Genomic DNA, 19608 nt, shown 5'->3' with positions numbered 1-19608 from the left:
ACAACTGCTGCTTCTGTCCCTTTTTTCTTGACAGGAATTGCATTTATATAGATGCAGTATAGAACAGATAGTATTCACTATAGAATGGAGTATTCAGTGTCGTAATTGTGTCGTCAGTTAAGTGATGTTACCAGAAAAAGGTGTTTAAAGCTGCCATTTTCTTCTTAATTTTTACCATAAGAAAATAGTTTTATTTTTGTATTTCCAAAAATTCTTCTTAAGAATATCCTTATTTTCTTAAAAAAATATAATACTTCTTAAAAATCATCATAAATAACTTCCTTAAGTTTGGATAGCTCCACGTCTTAAATCCCAAATAGTAAGATTTATTTATTTATTTATTTATTTATTTTTGGTCTTCCCCAAATTAATTGTTATATTTAATCATTACAACTGCAGTAGCATGTAATAGTATAGTTGAGCTATTAATAGACTGTAATTTTCTTCTTAAGAAAAAAAAAATATGTTCTTAAAAACATATTTGAGAACTTCTTAAGAATTTTTCAAGAATTGCAATTAAAAACATTCTTATTCCTCCAAATTTCTCAAACTGGGTATATTTTTATTGTAGTTTATATTCATGTAAATCTCTTGCAGTTAACCATGAGCTAACGTAACCACTACACAGTCATTGTCTTTAAATAAACCAACATGCAGCATTACATCAACGTTTCTTGGTCTTTCTTCTGGACTGAAGCACAGACTCTACTCTTTAGCACAATGGCAACCCACAAAACTCAGACAAAAGAAACCAAGAACATGAAACATTAACAGATTTCTCTAGATCTCAGCATCTTCACTTACTACAAACCAGTCTTACTTTATTTCTTTCATACAAAACATCTTATTAAGAATTAACAGAGGTTTAGATGTTGATGTTTTACTGACAATAATAAAGTTTGAAGTCACCATTGTGGAAATAAGTGTTGGCTTTAGTTTGGCTTTTGATCCTTGACTTTTTTTAACATTAGTTCTTCTGGTTGCTATAATTGTGTGTTTGTTTTGGGTCATATTAATGCAGAAATATAGATACAATTCTAAAGGGTTCACAAACTTTCAAGCAGCACTGTATATATACATATTCTTTATTCTTAGTAGTTATTATTATAGTTTTAGTTATTTTATTTCCACTAATCTTTAGGAGATCTGTATATCAAGTATACATGCTGACACAGCAAAAACTTTCAGCTTGTGACCATACTGTAAAATTATATGACTGGTTTGAGGAAGCAAAATTTGCATTACACTTTACATCTTTGCATCACACTTTCATGACCTTGAGAGATTTTTTTTAATATGTTTGCTCATGTTATGCTTTTCTTAGTTGAAATGGCTTATTGTTGTTGTTTCAAAATATGACTTTGAGAAGTGAGTTTATGGAAAAGTGCTTTTATTGGAATAAATGCAGTCTTACTACAGCAAATTACTACATGGAAAGTATTAACTGAACAACTTATACAATTCCTGAACATTTAGTAAAAAAATGAACATAGGATTAGAAACTAAGATACTCAACAAATCACCACAAAAGAGCATAATAAAAAATATTGAAGAGCTTCATTAACCCATAATTGAAACCTGTGCTTATAAATTTCAAAGAACTTTCAGTCCATGTCAGGCAAAGAATACACAAATGGTTATGATCTTAAATTCTGCTAGGACAAAAATCAAAAACAGAAGTATTTAGAATTAATATTGAATATTTGTTGAGCACAGTGCAGCAGTGTTTGAAGTTTATCAAATATCACTATTTGTACATTACAACACAGTGTGCAACTAATTGGAACTCTTCTTCCCAAATTTAGTCAAATCTTGAATAAGGCCTTGTTCATTCTTTAAAAGGCTCTGGTAAAAGGTGTCCTTTATTTCATATCCTGCTGACAGAATAGAATATAGTTTTTCCATTTTTTCATTGTTTGTTGAAGCTGCCATGATGGTTGAGTATTGCTCAGTGGGAATCATTGGACGAAGGTCATTTATGATCAAATCCACCTTCTCGACTCGCTCAATGATATTCTTCTTGTGTTTGTCCACAAACTGAGCAGCTGCAAAAAAAAAAAAAAAAAAAGACAATATATATATTTTTATTTAGACACAAACTGATGTTTTGTGTGTAAGTGGGAGTAAGAGGTAAACACAACTTTCAAGAACTTAAAAATATGTTCTATGAATATAATAACGTACATTTCTTAACATATCTGATGTTGTAGGCGACAGGTCCTCTGATGGTAAAGCCAAGGTAGAAGGAGACCAGGTCTGTATTGTACACACTGGCTGGATTGTGGGGTAAAACTTCAATTTGGTCTGGACCTCTCAAAGCAAACACCTTATGATTTCTAATCTCCCCTTGAATACGCTGAAAACCTTGAATTTCAGCAGTCTCATGCTCTTCAACGAAGAGACTGGTGAAATCGGTCTGGTGAACCAGTCTCTGCAAACCTCCACCGTTCCCAAGGAAGAAGAGAGGAACAAGGTAGCGAAAGCGAAGGTATTTCTGGTAGGTTCTCTCATATGACTCACGCATGTATTGGACACACACTTTGAGGTCTGGTGTGTTGCTTGTTTTCTTTGCACTATCAGGCCAGAACAGCAAAAGGACCAAGAGGTAAAACTCTGGGCTTCTGTTTTCGTTCTGTCTCTCCCAAAGTTTCTGTAATATTTCTTGGAGCTCTGGCACTGTTCTGAGTATTTCGGAGCTTGCAGACTTCTGACTCAAGATGATGTTGGCAAGAATGTAGTTTAGAGCATCACCATCAGTTTGAGAATCCATGTGAATCTCTTTCCATTGTTCTGTGATTTGCTCCAGGTCAGAAACACTTGTGACATGGCTTAAAGTGGAAAGCAGACCTGCAAATGACCTGAAAAATTGTTCCTCTTCTTTTACATAGTTTTTGTAGCAGTCTGCAGTGTCTTTACAAATGTAATCTGGTTCTTGTTTATTAATCTTTAGCTTTGAGTATATTAGAAACTTCTCAAAAAAATTGCATTTATCCTCAGTTCTTTGCCTTAAACTTGTGAGGAGAGACTGGTATTTTCCACACTTTTCAGAGTGGATTAAACTCTGCTTTGCCTCCTGCCTGAGCACTTTGGACCATTCTGGATTCACTTTGCTTAGCTTGTAGAAAATAGTGTTTGCTGCCTGTATGTAGCCAAAAAGCCCTCTGTAATTAAAAACAGTAGAGATGTTAGTCACACCATCCTCTTGCATCCCTGGTTCTAGTTCCCTTTCTGCAGTCTCTGCCTCTTCTTCAAAAGCTTTGAATGCTTGCTTTGCAATCTGTAAAATGCTAGAAGATTTTGCAAGGTTTTGGTTCTTCAGTTGGTTTTTGTAGACTTGTCCAAGTGTGTCTCTGATAAAAGAATTATTTGGTTCCCTCTGGATAGCAGTTTTTGCCCAGTATGCAGCTTTTGCATAATCACTTAGTTCAATGTAGTAAAAACGTGCAAGAGCTTGTGGAATAAATGGATCCTCTTGAAACTTCTTAGCTGCATGTTTGAACAGTCCCACACACTTTGATTTGTTTTCTTTCTCCTTAATATCTTGGATAAGTTGGGAGAAGGGAAGTTTTTCTTCTTTCTCACCTTTTGGTGGACCTGTTTCTCGTTTTTTAGCAGTTGTTTAATTATTTTCATAAAGTAAGGTTGGACTGTTTGAGGGCACAAGTTTGAGAGGAGTTTGAGAGTTGTATCACTCAAGGTTACACCAGCATCAGTTAGTAACCCTAGACACTTCTCAGCGATCATTGGATGTGCCATTCGTATACATCTGTCCTTAGATTTGGCTTCTCCAGCGCATGTTGAATATATGACCAGAAGATCAGCAAAGGCCTCCATTTGTTTTTCCAAAGTGGGACGGCCAGAAATTTGATTTTTCTTATCCAAGAACTCTAGGCACAAGGTCTCAGTAAGGTATGAGCCTGGGACATATGAGTTAATCAAAGCCAAAAAAGACAGTATTTGAGCATTGCGAGGTCTCTTTTTTGTCTTTAAAGGTTTGAGATATTCACAGGCCTCTGTAATGTAAGTTTGGCTGAAATTCCTCTGCATTATGTTAAAGCCATGAAATTTCTTGTGTCTTTCATGTCCCTTAACAACCTCTGCATGCTTGGCATTAAAACTGTCCTGTTCTTCTTTCGAAAGACTTGTGCACAACATAAGTTTCTCCTTTCCTGTTTTATTCTTTTTTCGAAGGCAATTCAAAATGATGACCACAGGAGTGCTTGCACTGATGTTGCTTTGTTTTATATTTTCAATCAAATTTTCTTGCAGGGAGTTAAATTGCATGTCCTCATTTGCTTCTGTCTCTATGTTGTCCACAAATAGTAGGACTGTGTTCTGGTTTTGTGAACCCCCTGCATTAAACAGATGTATTACTTGTTGTGCAATTGCTTTTGAATCTGCTGAATCAATTGCGTGTGCACATCTGAGCTTTTTCCTCAAGTCCCAGAGAACTTGCATTGCCAGTGTAGTACCTCCACTGCCTGGTTGATGAAAGAGATCAATGCTGGAAATGCTATGGTTTGTTTCTCTTTTCTTTTGTATAAGCTCTGTTATTTTTGTGTATATGTCCCTCTTAACAAAAGGTTTTTGGTTTTTCTCAGCACAGTAGAAGTTCAGCCATTTTGGTGGGGCTCCTCTGTAGAACTCTACTTCCTTCTCCAAGACAAGCTGAGGATCAATATCCTCACCTTCATACATATTTCCCCAAACAACATCAAGACTTGAGAGTTTATCTCTTACTTCAGTCTGGAGTGGAATCTGAGCACCATATTTGTTTGGGACTGTATAATATTCCATTTGAATGACAGTTACAGATCAATCCTTGACTAATTTTCCACACACACAAGGACTTTTCCCAATTTTGTCTATGGAAAAAGAGAAGCAAAAAAATAGTTTTATATTTTTCAAAATAGAAAAGAATCACTATGACATATCTTGTAGAACTATTCACAAAGCAATTAATAAGGATTGTATGATCTATGTATTATTACAGTCTTTAAATGCAAGATATTTAAAGTGCACCTGAAGTACTCTTGCAATAGTTCTGTAACACAATCAAATATATTTCAATATACCTTCAATTGGACCTCAGCACTACTTCCACACAAAGTGCATTAAGTACACAACTAGTTGTTCCAATTTAACCCTTTCACTGGTCAGTTTAAAATGTTGACCCCCATTTTACTATTCCAATTGTTTCCTATGGCCCATGTGTCACGTGACACACCACAGCCACTATCCACAAGTTTCCTATGCCCCATGAGGCCTTGCGTCGAAAGTGGGAGCTTCCAGTTCAGAGTAAACAAGCGGGACTTGACACTCATTCATTCAACAGTTGACAGGAGTGACGGGCAAATAAAGCCTTGTGAAGCACCGAGACTTTCCTCTGACTGTTTTGGAAAAGGATTCAAAGCTTCAAGAGTGTCGAAAACACTGGTGGTTAGTAAAAAATAACCAAAAGCAGCTGAAAGGCTAAGCTCCGTCCAAAGAAGTATTGACCACAATTTCCATAGATCGGTCCATGTTATATTCACAAAAAAAAGCCTAACCGTGTGTGTGTGTGTGTGTGTGTGTGTTTTGTGCTGGTATTTATCATGTGGGGACCAAATGTCCCCACAAGGATAGTAATACCAGTAAATTTTTGACATTGTGGGGACATTTGTGAGGTCCCCATGAGGAAAATGGCTTATAAATCATGCACAATGATGTTTTTCAGAAAGTAAAAGTGTGCACAGTCTCCTGTGAGGGCTAGGTTTAGGTGTAGGGTAGGTGTAGGGCGACAGAAAATACGGTTTGTACAGTACGCCTATGGAATGTCCCCATAAAACATGTAAACCCAACATGTGTGTGTGTGTGTGTGTGTGTGTGTGTGTTTTTGTTGAATTTCTGACTCTGATAAATTAATTTACCCATTGAATAGTGCGATTAAATGCCAGTACTAATATCAATATGATGTAATATAAGAACAATGTTCACATATATTAATTGCATATGGCATATATTTAATTTTCCTGAAATAATTTGTATTCTTCATATTACTTTGATGACTGAGTATTTAAAAATGTAATTATTAAATAGGTCCCAATGAAACTGTACTAGCAAAGTAAGTTCTGGGGGTCGAACATTAGGACACGCAAAGTGAATCGCGCACATGACTGGACAGAAAGTGAGGCTTCTACAAAACCGAAAACAAGCCTTAGCGCTGTATGACAGACGTATCGCTTTTATTTTGTGTTTTTTCTTTTTTGCTCACCATGTCTTCAACTATCTAATATCCCGATTCACGAATAGGTGTAAGTCAATGTATTCTGCCATTTTAAAACCTTTATAAATGATCTGGATGGTGATCTATAACATATGAGTTGGGCGCCGCCATGTTTATTCGCGCTCCTGTCAGCTGGAGTCCTGTCAGCATTTACAGCACATAAATGTATTTTAAGTACATTTTAGTATATTTATTTTCACTTGGGTAGCAACCTTCCATTTACAAGCTTTGATCTTTAGCCACTATGCACTTTCAGAAATAAAGGTACAAAAGCTGTCACTGGGATGGTATCTTTTCAAAAGTACACTTTTGTACCTTTTAGGTACTAATACTCTTTAGGTACTAATATGTACCTTTAACCATTTCACACATCAGTTTAATGTCCCCATGAAATCAAAATGAAAGTGTTTTGTCTTTAAGTATGAATACGTTAGCCATATGGTTATCTATTAGTGTGCTCCAAAACAATGACAAAACTCACGTTTACAAGATTCAAAACTTACAGTCTCTCACTTCCGCCAATATGAATCAATGATTTTGATGACATCACCCTGCACTTCAGCTTCTCATCAAATTTTCTGTCCAATCAAATGCTCTCTAGAATCCGAAGCATCCCTACACTATAAATAGACGCTGGAGCTGTGGCTGAAATTAGTCGCTTCTTCACAGTGTTTATGTATAGTGAATGACATGTATTGCACAATGTAGGCAATAGAAACGATTCAGACAGTGTAATTATGGTTTCGATTGCGGCAAATGAGGTCTGGTTTGGCATTGTGTCAGGCGAACCACAGTCTAACTTTACTCCGGACTTTGGCTCCGGTCCAGAGACGCGTTAGCACGGAGTAGATCATATGCGTCAGTCGGCATATATTAAACACTTTTAAAACTAGGCTACATAGCCTCAGTATGATTATGACACTTCTTTGTTAAGGAAACAAGTAAACAATGTCATATATTAACTCTTTATACACCTTTGTACACCTCAATGACACCTCAACTTGATTTGTGAAATTTAAAGCCTACTTCACATTTTACAGGAACACACAGGTCAGTGTACAGGCTTGGTGTCATCAGGTAAAAAAAAAAAAAATAAAACAAAAAGTACACTAATAATGTAATTAAAGTGCTCTATTTGTGTGCACTATAATTATGTACTTACTACACTAAAAATGATTTCTTAGTACCTTTAAGATAAACTTAAGATCAACCAAGTGTTCCCATTGTGCTATTTTGGGTGAATATGAACTAAAATGTGCTTTTAAGAGTGTACTAGTGTATGAAAGATTGGTTCAAGTGTACTAGTGGTAACTAAATACTTTTTTTTTAATACAGAGATAGAATGTTAGGAGCGCATTTTAGTTCAAAATCACAGTTTACAGTTGAATAATTTTTAATATATTTAGTACAAAATTAGTATACAATACAATACTTTAAGCACATTATGGAAGTGTACTTTTTTTAACCTGGGGTCAGAATAGTAAGCAAATATTTGATATCAAGAATTACTTTTTCACTAGTTTAAATGATAATTCTTGATATCTGTAAAGCATTTAATAATTCATCTGAATATTTTTATATTAGGAAACTCATTTTTGATGTCTGTTATTACATTTGAATGGCAGATCATTGTGATATTTAACAAGTGAAAACACAGCTACAAAGGTATAATAGTTTCTACTAGTCGAGATTTAGTTTTTGATATCAAGAAATCATATCTTAACCAGTGGAAACTAAATTCCTGATATCGAGAAACACCGTTGTTACTAGTAAAAATGTTATTCCTGACATCTTGCAACAATAATCGTTATAGTGAAAACCTAATTGTTGATATCAAAACTTCATATCCCATGAATGAATAAAAATCAGGTTGGCTTGCCATACCATTAACGGTTGCTAGGATGTAGGACTTCATTGTTAAGGAAACAAGTAAACAATGTCATATACTAACTCCATATATGTCAGGCATTCACCACAGCTGCCTTCATCTGACACACCTCCTGTAGCACACCCCCACTCAATCATCATCACCTGAATACTAAATGTCTGCACCTGAACCTCATTGAGCCACGCCCCATATATAAAGAACTCTTTGTCATTCACTCATTGTCTGGTCTACCGTTCACATGTTGGTTCCTGCTTTCTCTGCTGTTTCCCCGTGGACTGTGTGTTTGTTCTCCCGAGAGTGGCGTGGCTCATCCATTGGATTCAAGTTCATCTCATGTTTACAAGAGCATTCAGTTAAGAACTTTATATTCTGCTTTATGCTATGACATTTTACAACCACACTTGTAAATAAAACTCTTGGATTGGACTGCCACTCACCTCTCGTGTCCTCCATCCCCGTTTGTGTGGGTGTGACAATATATACCTTTGCACACCTCAATGATCTTGATAAGTGAAATTTAACCACTGCACCACTACACATTTGCCAAATTAAATATGTGGTAAAAATAAAATAGTTTTATTAAATGTGAGGGGGACAATTGCCCTCCCTGTGTCTTAATGTAGATTAACAATAAATAAATAAATAAAATTCTTATAAAAATAAAAATAAAATGTATTTTATACAAGTTTATAGAAAATGTTTTTAAGAAGATTTTTTTTTAAAGGTAATTCACCATTGGCTGACATGCTCCTTTGTCAGTTTTGTTACAATGAATTATTGGTAAGCAACTGACAAATTTCATGATAGAATAGATTTGTCACTTTTTTTTTTTTTTTAATTAATTAATTAATTTATTTATTTATTTTAGTGCTGGTCTCATTGATTGAGAACAGGCACTTGGTCCTTGTTGGTTGTTGTAGTTGTGAGTTTTGTTATGGGTTATCTTGTTTAAAAAATGCAGCTGCAAGAAGGATTTACAGGATTTTTATGATTGTGCTATGTCTAAAAAGACTTCATATCAGATACTGTAATTATTATTTATAATTAATTAACCCTTCAAAAATCCACCAAACATGTAAACAATCCCAGGCAGCAAATTCATATTTATTTGATTATTGAGGTGATGTCTTGCTAATCACAATTACTACATTTTCTCTGAAAGTGAATGTTAGGAAGCAATGGTTACAGTTTCATTTGATCATATAATAGAGAACTGCCATGGTTACTTATCCAATCATGTTCTGCCATACAAAGTAAGGCAAACCTAATGAAAGCAATAGACACCAGCACCTGTCTTAAAATAAATAAATAATAAAAAATATATATATGATTACCCCCCCTCTCCTTTTTGGCATCCACCCTTGTGGAAAAACACTAATGTATGCTCTGTGCGTTATACAGTCATGCAATGGTATTTAAAATTGCATGTTTGGTTATATTTTAAATACAATGAAATTATATTATATATATTATTATATATGTATTATTATTTATATTATATTATATTCATTTATTATGTTATATTATATTCTTTCCAATTTTGATTGAATATAGAATACATGTTAAATACACTTTCCTAAGGCAACAAAACTCACCAAAAATGAATGAATAGTCTTACCTTTCAGTTAAGAATCAAAATGTAGGCAACAGTTCAAGGAGCACATACGATTTTATAGCCATGAAAAAAAGAGGCCTGCCCCCTTTTCTGTCATTAACTGGTTAAACCTGAAGCTATTAGTGTTTGTTTAATGGTTGGGTGGATAACAGTGAAATTAAAAGCAAGAAATGAAACATAAGCTTACAAAAAGAAACTGAAACTCTGCATTTACAGAGAAACTAATGACACAGAGTAGTAAAAACTCTTATTCACCAAGAGCCAAGAAATATGGTATATTCCTATAATGCTATAATACATTCATATTGACACCTTGGATTTAAATTATTTATTTTATTTTATTTTTTTATTTATTTATTTATTTTTTTTATGGCTTAGGTGTCCATATGTACTATTTGGTGCCACTGTATACATGGGTTAAATCATGTTGGTTAAAAGAAAAACATTCATATCTGACATTGTGAAGAACATTCATGAACACCTGCATGTTTGCACTTTGTTACCAAGTGCAGTGTGTTTGTAAATGTTACCTAAACCTTAGGAGTCACTGAGTATGATTTTTTAATTTTTCTTCAGCTCAGATAATAATGCCAGTGTAATTTTTTATTTCTTCTTCTTTTTTTGAACAACCCTTTTCCCAGATTTGGTCCAATCTGATTTCTGAAATCTTTTCTGATTTCTGACACATACTTTTATTAAACTTCCTTTATGCATAATTCTGCTGTCAAGTTATTATAAAATGACAGTGATTCATGCACAAGGTGTGATGCAATTCTGATTTTTCCTGTAAAAGGAGAGTTTCACAATAAACACCTGTAACCAAAGAAGAATCCTAGAAAACAACATTCCTGTGATGGTTGGTTTATAATCTATTCTAGACCAACCATCATAGGAATGTTGTTTTCTAGGATAAAAGGTTAATATTTATCTGTCTGCCCAGTATTAACCCTACGATCTAAACTTTAGATTATAGAGTTAATACTAAAAAAGATTCCCTGATAGGACACTTTTTTTTTTTTTTTTTTTTTTTTGCTAATTTTATATACATTTATATGCTATACAAGGATGATACATTACATCAAAATGGCATCATAAATAACTCGAACATGGTTTTAAGTAATCGAGCAATCATTCAAACTAATAAAATAACAACAAAAGACAAGAAATTGATCAAATAAAATCTTTAGAAAAAATGTTAATAATGCAGTCAAATGTAAAGTCAAAATAAAACCACTTAAATATCTCATTCCTTATTTGTGATGAAGATAATATAATACAGTATATTTTATTAAATAAAGCTAATAAATGTATCTATCAGAGAAGTGATTTGCATTCACATTTTCTTGACATACATATTTATAATACATTTATAATACATTTTTTTCATTTACCAAGCATCAGCTGATACAGGCCACTTGAGTGGAGCCACTGAATCTGAATTCACTGTTATTATTATGCCACACCTTCAATTAAAATTCATAGATGTACATCAGATTGGTGGATGTTTTCCAGTTTTAGTTTCAATTTAAAGGTGTTTTAATATGGTAAATATTTTATACATTTGTATTTCCAAAAATTTTCATTGCTTCATACAATTAAAAGTGCATTATTATATTTATGTAAAAAAAAAAAAAAAAAAAAAAAAAAAAAAATATATTCATCGTTTTGACCACCAGATGGCCCCAACATACACCGTACTGAAAAATAAAGTCATTTTCACAATCCAGTTGTGAGGAGAGCATTGGTAAGCAAAGCTTCACGATCATTAAATAAAACATTTAGACCACATTATATTTTTAAATGTCCATTTCATCAATTAGTGTGGTTTGTTTGTCCAAATAAAATCAAAAATTGCACCCATCAAGTACATCTCCTTTTTTGGATTTTATTCATAATTCTACTTGCATTTAAAACCTTGCATATTTTCACAGATTAAAATTCTAAGATATGTCATAAAATGTAGTTTTCCCTCACTCCTGTTAACCCATTTAAGCCCACCGGCAACTGCCACAGTTTATAGTTGTCATTTTCCCTTTGTATTTTTTATTTATTTATTTATTTTTTATTTATTTATTTTTCCTAGATGTTATCCATGTTTTATTTCTCAGTGACATATAAGCAAACAAGTAAAGAAATTCACTTCCTTCCTGTCACACGAGGCTCCTTACCCCTCTCGCCCAACAGAAAGATCGTCTTCATGTTACTAAGTATTTTTGTTGATTAGCATATTAGGATGGTGATCATAATGTTATGCCTGATCGGTGTTAAGGATGAACGATAACCGGTTTGACGATAAATCATGATAAAATTCCCCATGGTTAGTAGGCCTATTATTGTTTCATATTTTAATTATCATTAAAACCATATTTGATTACTGTGATTTGAACAACTCAGGATAAAGACATTCTATCCAGCATAAAGCACAGTTTACAGTCTCATGTGTGCAAAGTATGCAGACTAGTTTCGTTTTGTGTGAAAGCATGACAGAAAGCTGCGAGGTTTTAAGAGAGTGCTGAGGGAATTACACAAATGAATATATAAATGAACTAGGCTAATAAATGAATGTACCTCTGAAGGTTTTGACTGTCTTCAGAAAAGATTCAGTGGCATTTTGTTTTCATCTTCGCTCTGTGTGATACCTAATAAAGTCTTAATCAAAACACTGCTTTGTCCATGGAGGTTACGGGGCTACTGGGTAACACTGCTGTTCCCAAACGCCACCTAGTGTCAGAGACATTTACAGATACCTACATTTACATGCAGGCTGTGTGCAGTTTTTGTCTGGCCAAAACGGAAGAAATTTGCATGCCCTGCTCTAAATTTTGACTTGTTAAAAAAACAAGCTTATGTGGATTCTACACATTTACACAATTCAGGTAAGGTACCTAGAATTATTTATGAATATATACCTAGAATACCTAGAATATATATAATCATTTATTAATTAGACTGAAATGTGAGGTTTACCTATTAATAAAACCTTTTCATTTAACATTTCAAACATGTTATTAGATAAACTGTTGTCTGTTTTGTTGTCATTTAAAATCTGGACATCATTGGTAATGATGTTGGTGTAGTGTTTATGCAAACAAAAAGTCATTTTATTTATTGTTTGTTGATTTTAAATATAAATCTTGGTGAATTAATGTGTAAGTATGTTTTGAACATTTCTAGCACATTTTAACAATACCGTGATAATTTTGGACACTATAATATAAGAATTTTCTGTGTATACCTAATGAAAAGTGTTCTGTGAAAGTAGTCAGATGATAGATGTTATAATTTAAGTTTCAAGAACCTTAGAGAAACTAATTGAAGGATCTTTTTTTTTTAAGTCTAGGCCAGTTGACAACCCACATATCCTGTTTGTTTGTCAATTAGACATACATAAATAAATATTATTTGGTCTCATTATTATTATCATCATTTTTATGACATTTGACATTTTTGTCCCCCTCACTTCTGAAATAATTGCTACTCCCCTGTTCTGTAACATAAATGAATATAAAAACTTTAGCTATATGCCGTTTTATCTGTATTTGGGGATCAAATATATTGTGGCTCCATGTGAATTTTATTCGGTGGGAAAGGGCCAAAATGGCTCTTTTGACGTTGAAGTTGCAGACCCCTGGTCTAGGCCTAGTAGACATTCTGGTCCTGGTCCATACCAGTTGGTGGCGGTAATGCGTCAGCCAGTAAATATAAATAACCGCCCATAAACCCTAGAAGAAGAAGTGAAAACGACTCTCGACCTCTAGTGGTCAAACTGAGGGTATGTATATGTATATCTGCTTTCTGTGAGTTTCTGTGAGATGTAGGGCGGCTTTTAGGTTTACAATACAGAAGCATTAGGTGGATACACATACATTTGATGCGTGAAATAATTTATGTAAAAGAAAACAACATTACTGCACACCATCACACAAAATATATAACGGATTGTTACTGGTGTTGTGGGTGTGTTATAAATAACAGAGACATCATTTTTTGTCACTGCACACGTATGTTAATCTTTTATTATCATGTAGCGTGAACCGCACAAGTAGTTTAAGTGGCGACTTTGTGTCATTTTTTCCTACTGATGAACGCAGGTGTATTTATCAGTGTGTCAAGTTTACTGCACAGTTTCCGTCCTGTGTTGCAGACACGAACGATTACTCATACTGTGTTCCTGGTTGTTGCTGAGGGGTGCTGCTATTTAAAATGACCAGGCTTATGGTTTTCACCTGCTGGACCATGAATCCGGTGAAAAGTCCCTCAGGCGCACATCAAACAAGGGACCTGGACACATCTACAGACCAGAATATGACAGAGTCATAGACATGTGGGCTCTTTGGACCAGTAAACAACCAACCAACCACCCACCCACTCACTAAGAGCACACTAGGTACTAAAATCTACCACAACACCACACTAACCACATAGTCCTACGTGCTAATGCTTATTTTTCTACTAAAATTTCCTCAGGTGGCCTTACAGAGCTGAAACTGGAGCAGGAGTGAATATTTTGAGACCACATAGCCTATTTGTGTCTGATCTACCATTATCATTGGAAACTCAAGGTGAGATTTTCTGTTTGATTATGATCTTAATCTCACATTATAAATTTCAACCATTGTTTTACATATAGACAGGAGCCCTGTTATGCTATTGAAAAAAAATCAATTTTGTTAGTTTCTCATCAAAGCTGAAACAAACAAAATGAATGATTATCCTCACACAAGTCATGAATTGTAGATCATACATTGATTTTATTCTTTAAACACTGGTCGAAAAAACAGAATATAAACATGGATAAAGAATCTGCATAGAAAGAATAAAACACTACTGTAACTGGTGCATTACCTTTTTCCCATTTAGATATTAATATGCACCCATAAGGGATACATAAGAAGCAGACTTACTTTTTGAAAAGATACTGCACATGACAGCTTTTGTATCTTTTTTTCTGACTGTAGTAACTGCAGGATCAGTGTTTGAGATCATCATGCACACAATGTATATAATATTTTACATTTTTATACTGTAAATATCACTGTTTGACTGAGATGCTTTTTTGCCAAAAACAGCAATAATGAGTTTAGTATTTTGTTGTAAAGTGGCCTCCCTGTAGAGCAGAAGTCAACGGTTTCTTGTGAGCATAAATGAAAAAAATCCTGTTGATCACACCGACGGACACCTCAACAAACTGACATCAAATGCAAACATCCAGCAGTAGACACATTCTCATGCACAAGCTGTTTTTTCTGCCCAAAAGATCAAACCACATTTCTGTTTAGTTGTAAATAATGGATACCACAGCAGAGTTCACTTTGTCACCTTTTGACGGATAGTTTGCATCTTTGTTTTGCAAAAATGAAAAAGCTGTGATGAAAATGCTCATCCATAGACTCAGAGTCTGAGGTCATTTCAGGAGGTTCCTAATGAAAAATGGGTCTTGCACTTAAATGTTGTTCTAAGTTTGATCATCTTCTGATTGCGACTGGTGCATATTCCACACGACTCTCCTCTTCTACTTTCTGTAAAAAAAAAAAAAATAATAATAATAATAATATTAAATGTGATGTAATGGGATTATTTATTTATTTATTTATTTTATTTTTGTTTTTATTTTATTTTTTAAAATTCGTGATAGATTTGATAGATCATTATACTATGAAAGCTCATTATTGCCACTAGACCTGTTGCAATAATCAGTATATCGAGTATATCACAATATATGCTGAAAGCTGAAAAAAGTTAAAGTGCATATTGCAGGTTAAAAATGTTTTCCAAATAAACATATATCCTTGTATGAAAATACCATAAGAATCGTTAATGCAGGATTTGAAAATGTTTTACAAGACGCAAGGGCACAAATTTAGAAGAAAAAGTGACGATTTCCTTGACAGTTCTCAAAAAGCGCTTTTTTTTAACATCGCGTCATATGACGTCACGAGAGGGAGTCGTTTGCTGCGGTGTATAGACCTTTCTCACAACTTCCGTATTTTGCACCGGAAATACGCAATTGCTGTGGAAACCTATTTCCTCCCCGGTATGCCGGTAACCAGGTAAACAACAAAGATGGCGCAAGCATCGAGCAAGAGTTGTTGTAGCGTACCGGGCTGTTCTTGTAATGCCCAAAAGCAGTCTTATTTATCTTTCCACTCCTTCCCTGCTAACGAAGAAGTAAGACGAAAATGGGCTATCGTCGCTAGCTGCTACACACAAGACATTCACTTGGACCAAAGGCAGACAGTGAATGTCTCATTGTTTGTAACATCACGACCACGACTGTTATATTGCTTTAATAAAGTTGTACATGTTCTCTATACTATCCATACATAACCCTATAACCCTAGCCCTAGGTCTAAGTGGACACGTAATTTGTTAGCCTGATTGCTGTCTAACGTTAGCTACGTTACTTGCCTTGAAAGTTATGGATTAACGTTAGAGATGCGCGGATGAGCTCAAACGTCACCCGAATCCGCAGCTTCAAATGAATTATCCGCCCGTCACCCACCCGCACCTCTATTTTTCTCTTATTTAGATAACCGCACCCGATCGTCATTTACAGTTATTCTGATTCTTAGTTTTGCATGATAATATTATGAATGGATGGTTAATTTTTAACAGCAGATTGATTCAGCTGATCTGCACATTGCTGCACTTATATAAGCTTAATCACACGTGCTTTTAAACCAAATCCACGCTAAAAAGAATAACGTTAACTGACATCTGGACTCTCCGCAATCTCTGATGAAATCGGTTGGGTGTTTGAACACCTACTGGATCCTTGGACAAAAGATTACAGGGGTTCACCCAGTTTAAGAAATTTTTGATCGTATAAATCTAATTAGTATCAGATCCATAAAGAAATGCACACACGCTGAGAGCTGTCCGATTGTACGATCATTTGTTAGAAGGAATGCTTACACTAATGTCTCCTGGATTTCTGATTATAAGGCAAACACGGTATGTTATTTATTCTTAAGATTTCATCTGTTAATTTGCAATAATGTACTGTTTGTATTGATATTAGTTCAGTAAATAAACAGACTTGTTTAAACTGTGGTAAAAACAGGAACAAACTCACACGTTATTTTGAATTTTGAATGTTATTTTATTTGTTTCAGTTTTTACGGTGTCATGTCGTAAAGATGTCAAGATATCCAAAGGGTGTCACGATGTTCAAGTGGTGTCGAAATAAGATCAAGATGGCGATGACGATGATGCTTACTCTTTGCAAAGAAAATATTAAACGTTAAGACATCAGTTGAAGCGTGATTCTTTTAATCAGAAGAAAATCTTCAGGAGCCGTTACCCGCGCGCTCAGCAAACTGATAAATTTTAGCGATGACTCATCTGAATGCCTCTGATTGGCCATTGAATTCCTAAGTTTAACAGGATCTTGTGTAGGGAAAATGTTGTATTTTCAACCTTTCCCTACAAATTTGCAACACTGTAAAAACGCCTAAAAGAAAATACGGTGCAACATGAGAAGATCTTAATTTAATGCAGCAATGGACACTTTCTATTAATTTTCACTTTGTTGGCAATAGACGTAATAGATTTAATTTGTTTGTGCAGGGGAATTATTGTGTCCACCTTACACACGCTCTGCCTATTCAGGCTACTAATTAATTATTTTATTAATTAACCCCTCTATAGGGGTAGGCAATACTGCAATTTTTGGTATCAATTCAATACCAAGTGAATACAGGACCAGTGTCGGATACCAATACCAATATATATTTTTTTCCTTTTAAGAACATACATTTAAACCAGTTACACTTTGAAAATTAACATTAACTAATGTTGTTTTAATATGAATAAAATATTACATTCACCTTAAAGCTATATGGATTTCTGAATGGAGTTTGCAAGCAGAGGAGCCCAGAATGAAAGCAAGTTTCATGTTAAGCGTTTTCCTCCCATAGAGTTATAAAGAAAAACTAAACATGGCTTAATGCATAAAGAAAGTAATATTAAAAGGATAAACTTAGTATACTGAATATGAATGTAAAGTGCATGCATGTTAACTGTTTTCCTCTGATTAAAAATATATAAAGAAACCGTTTAACGTGGCTTAATGTTTACAAGCAACTTCGTCACGCTCTTAATTTATATGTAGTGTTTAAAGCTTGGAATTTCTATGTTCATTTTGTTCTAATAACTGTTGCGGAAGTTCAGCATACTCTGTTAAGACTGCCTTTAAAGACTTTGGGTCCCTTTTTCAAAGTTGTTGTTATTTTTTACGTCTGAGTAAAGCTGCTCGTTTGCTTTAAAACATGGATGAAGATATGGAAACTGCCTCTGTTGAGTCTTTTGCAATCAGCGATAATCTAAAGGTCCACAACTATGCAAGACGCCTAGAAAATGCTTTTGGGCAATGCAATTTAAAAGGTTAACAAGTTACAAGAGGAGTCGTTGGTTAAACTGCAGTCTGTCGAAGCGTCGGTGAAAGAAAACACATCTTCAGTCTGCAAGCTTACCTGCTCGCTTGAAGCTATGAACAGACCGGTGGAAGACGTGACGGAGAACGTGCTTTCTCTACAGTCAAAGGTTGAGATACTGGAAAAGGAAAACAAGTCTCTCAAGGAGAAATGCTGCGGATTGGATGGCTACAAACGCAGATGGAACCTCCGTGTAGCCGGGATACCTGAGCGAGAAAGGGAAAACGTCAAAATCGTTGTCATTGAGGTGTTCAGGAGCCTCTCTCCACTCTCCGCGGAGAAACTTCAGGACATGGTCGACATCGCGCATAGACTTGGCCCCAAGTCTGGAAACTCCAACCGGCGGCGGATCATCGTCCAGTTCCTGTCGTGATGCAATATGGACAGAAGCCAAACAATATGAGCTACTAAAACAGAAGAAAATTCTAATCTTGGAAGATTTTACTCAGGATGACAAGGAGGTGAGAAACAAACTCTGGCCACTCATTGAAAAGGCAAGAAGGGAAGGAAAGAAAGCTGGGTTTAATGGGCCTGTTACTTTTATAAACGGGAAGAAAGTTTCTGTGCATGATATCTAGTATCTCTCTTACACTATGACCTTTCAAAATTTGGTTTATTACCAGCTGATTTATTTTTGTTGTATTTTGTAGGTATTTATTTCTACCTTACATTATTGTGATTTACAGTTATATTATTATTATTATTATTATTATGTTTTTTTTTTTTTTTGTTTGTTTTTTTTTTTTTTTTTTTTTTTTTTTTTATGGGTCCACGATAGGATGTGCTGACTTCCCAAGCTTCATTGAGAATTCGAGCTTTATGCTCTGCATATCTTCTAAGAAGTAAGCTACTTTTTTGTTGTATCTGTTTATAACAGTTGTTTTAACTCAGAGTTGAGGTCCAATACCATGTTTAGTTTGTATTTCTCTTGTTTTTCTTTGAATGTTCAGGGGCTGCGTGACTTAAACAAAAAAAAGCTTTATTTCTATACTGTAAATGTATGAAAAGAGATGTTTATTTTTTGCAAGAGACACATACTTGTATAGACGATGAAAAATTCTGGCGTACCCAGTGGGGGAGCCCTATTACTTTTTGTTATAACTCCAGTTCGTCAGGTGGGGTCGCTATTTTACTCACTAATGATTTTCAGGGAAAGATTATAGAATCACTTCCTTCAGGGATAGGAAGATGGATTATTGCAGTTGTTCTCTTGGATAACAGCTTCTTTATAATAGTTAATATATACGGATTCAACAATTCTTCAAGCAATAAAACTCTTTTTGATGGTATAATCCTTAATGTAAGTAATTGTTCAGTAGTAATTGTAATAATACACAGCATGAAGAATATTATTAAGAAGTAACAGGTTAGCAGGTTCTGTGATAATATGTCTATGTAATACAAA

General features: G+C 34.6%; 2 protein-coding genes across 3 annotated transcripts in view; both read right to left on the bottom strand.

Annotated features, from left to right (window-relative positions):
* LOC127158965 (SLAM family member 5) overlaps nt 1-19608 on the bottom strand; it is a gene marked incomplete at its 3' end in the record, with an annotated part of 44077 nt that overhangs the window by 11401 nt on the left and 13068 nt on the right. The window lies entirely within an intron of this gene.
* The window catches only part of LOC127158958 (sterile alpha motif domain-containing protein 9-like), a 22524-nt gene continuing 6196 nt past the window's right edge, over nt 3281-19608 (bottom strand). Inside the window, exons 1-2 of one of the 2 annotated variants that reach the window (XM_051101900.1) lie at nt 9772-9791; nt 3281-4865 (exon numbers count right to left, since the gene is read on the bottom strand). In XM_051101900.1, the coding sequence (XP_050957857.1) occupies nt 3421-4797 (1377 nt within the window). In that variant the 5' untranslated portion in view covers nt 4798-4865; nt 9772-9791 and the 3' untranslated portion in view covers nt 3281-3420. Of the gene's footprint in view, nt 4866-9771; nt 9792-19608 lie in introns of those variants that run through there. The other variant, XM_051101899.1, reaches the window with a different exon arrangement.

The sequence above is a fragment of the Labeo rohita genome, unplaced genomic scaffold (genome assembly GCF_022985175.1).
Source record: "Labeo rohita strain BAU-BD-2019 unplaced genomic scaffold, IGBB_LRoh.1.0 scaffold_181, whole genome shotgun sequence".
NCBI lineage: Eukaryota > Metazoa > Chordata > Actinopteri > Cypriniformes > Cyprinidae > Labeo > Labeo rohita.
Note: the sequence above shows the minus strand (reverse complement) of the source record. Positions and strands in the feature narration are given on the sequence as shown.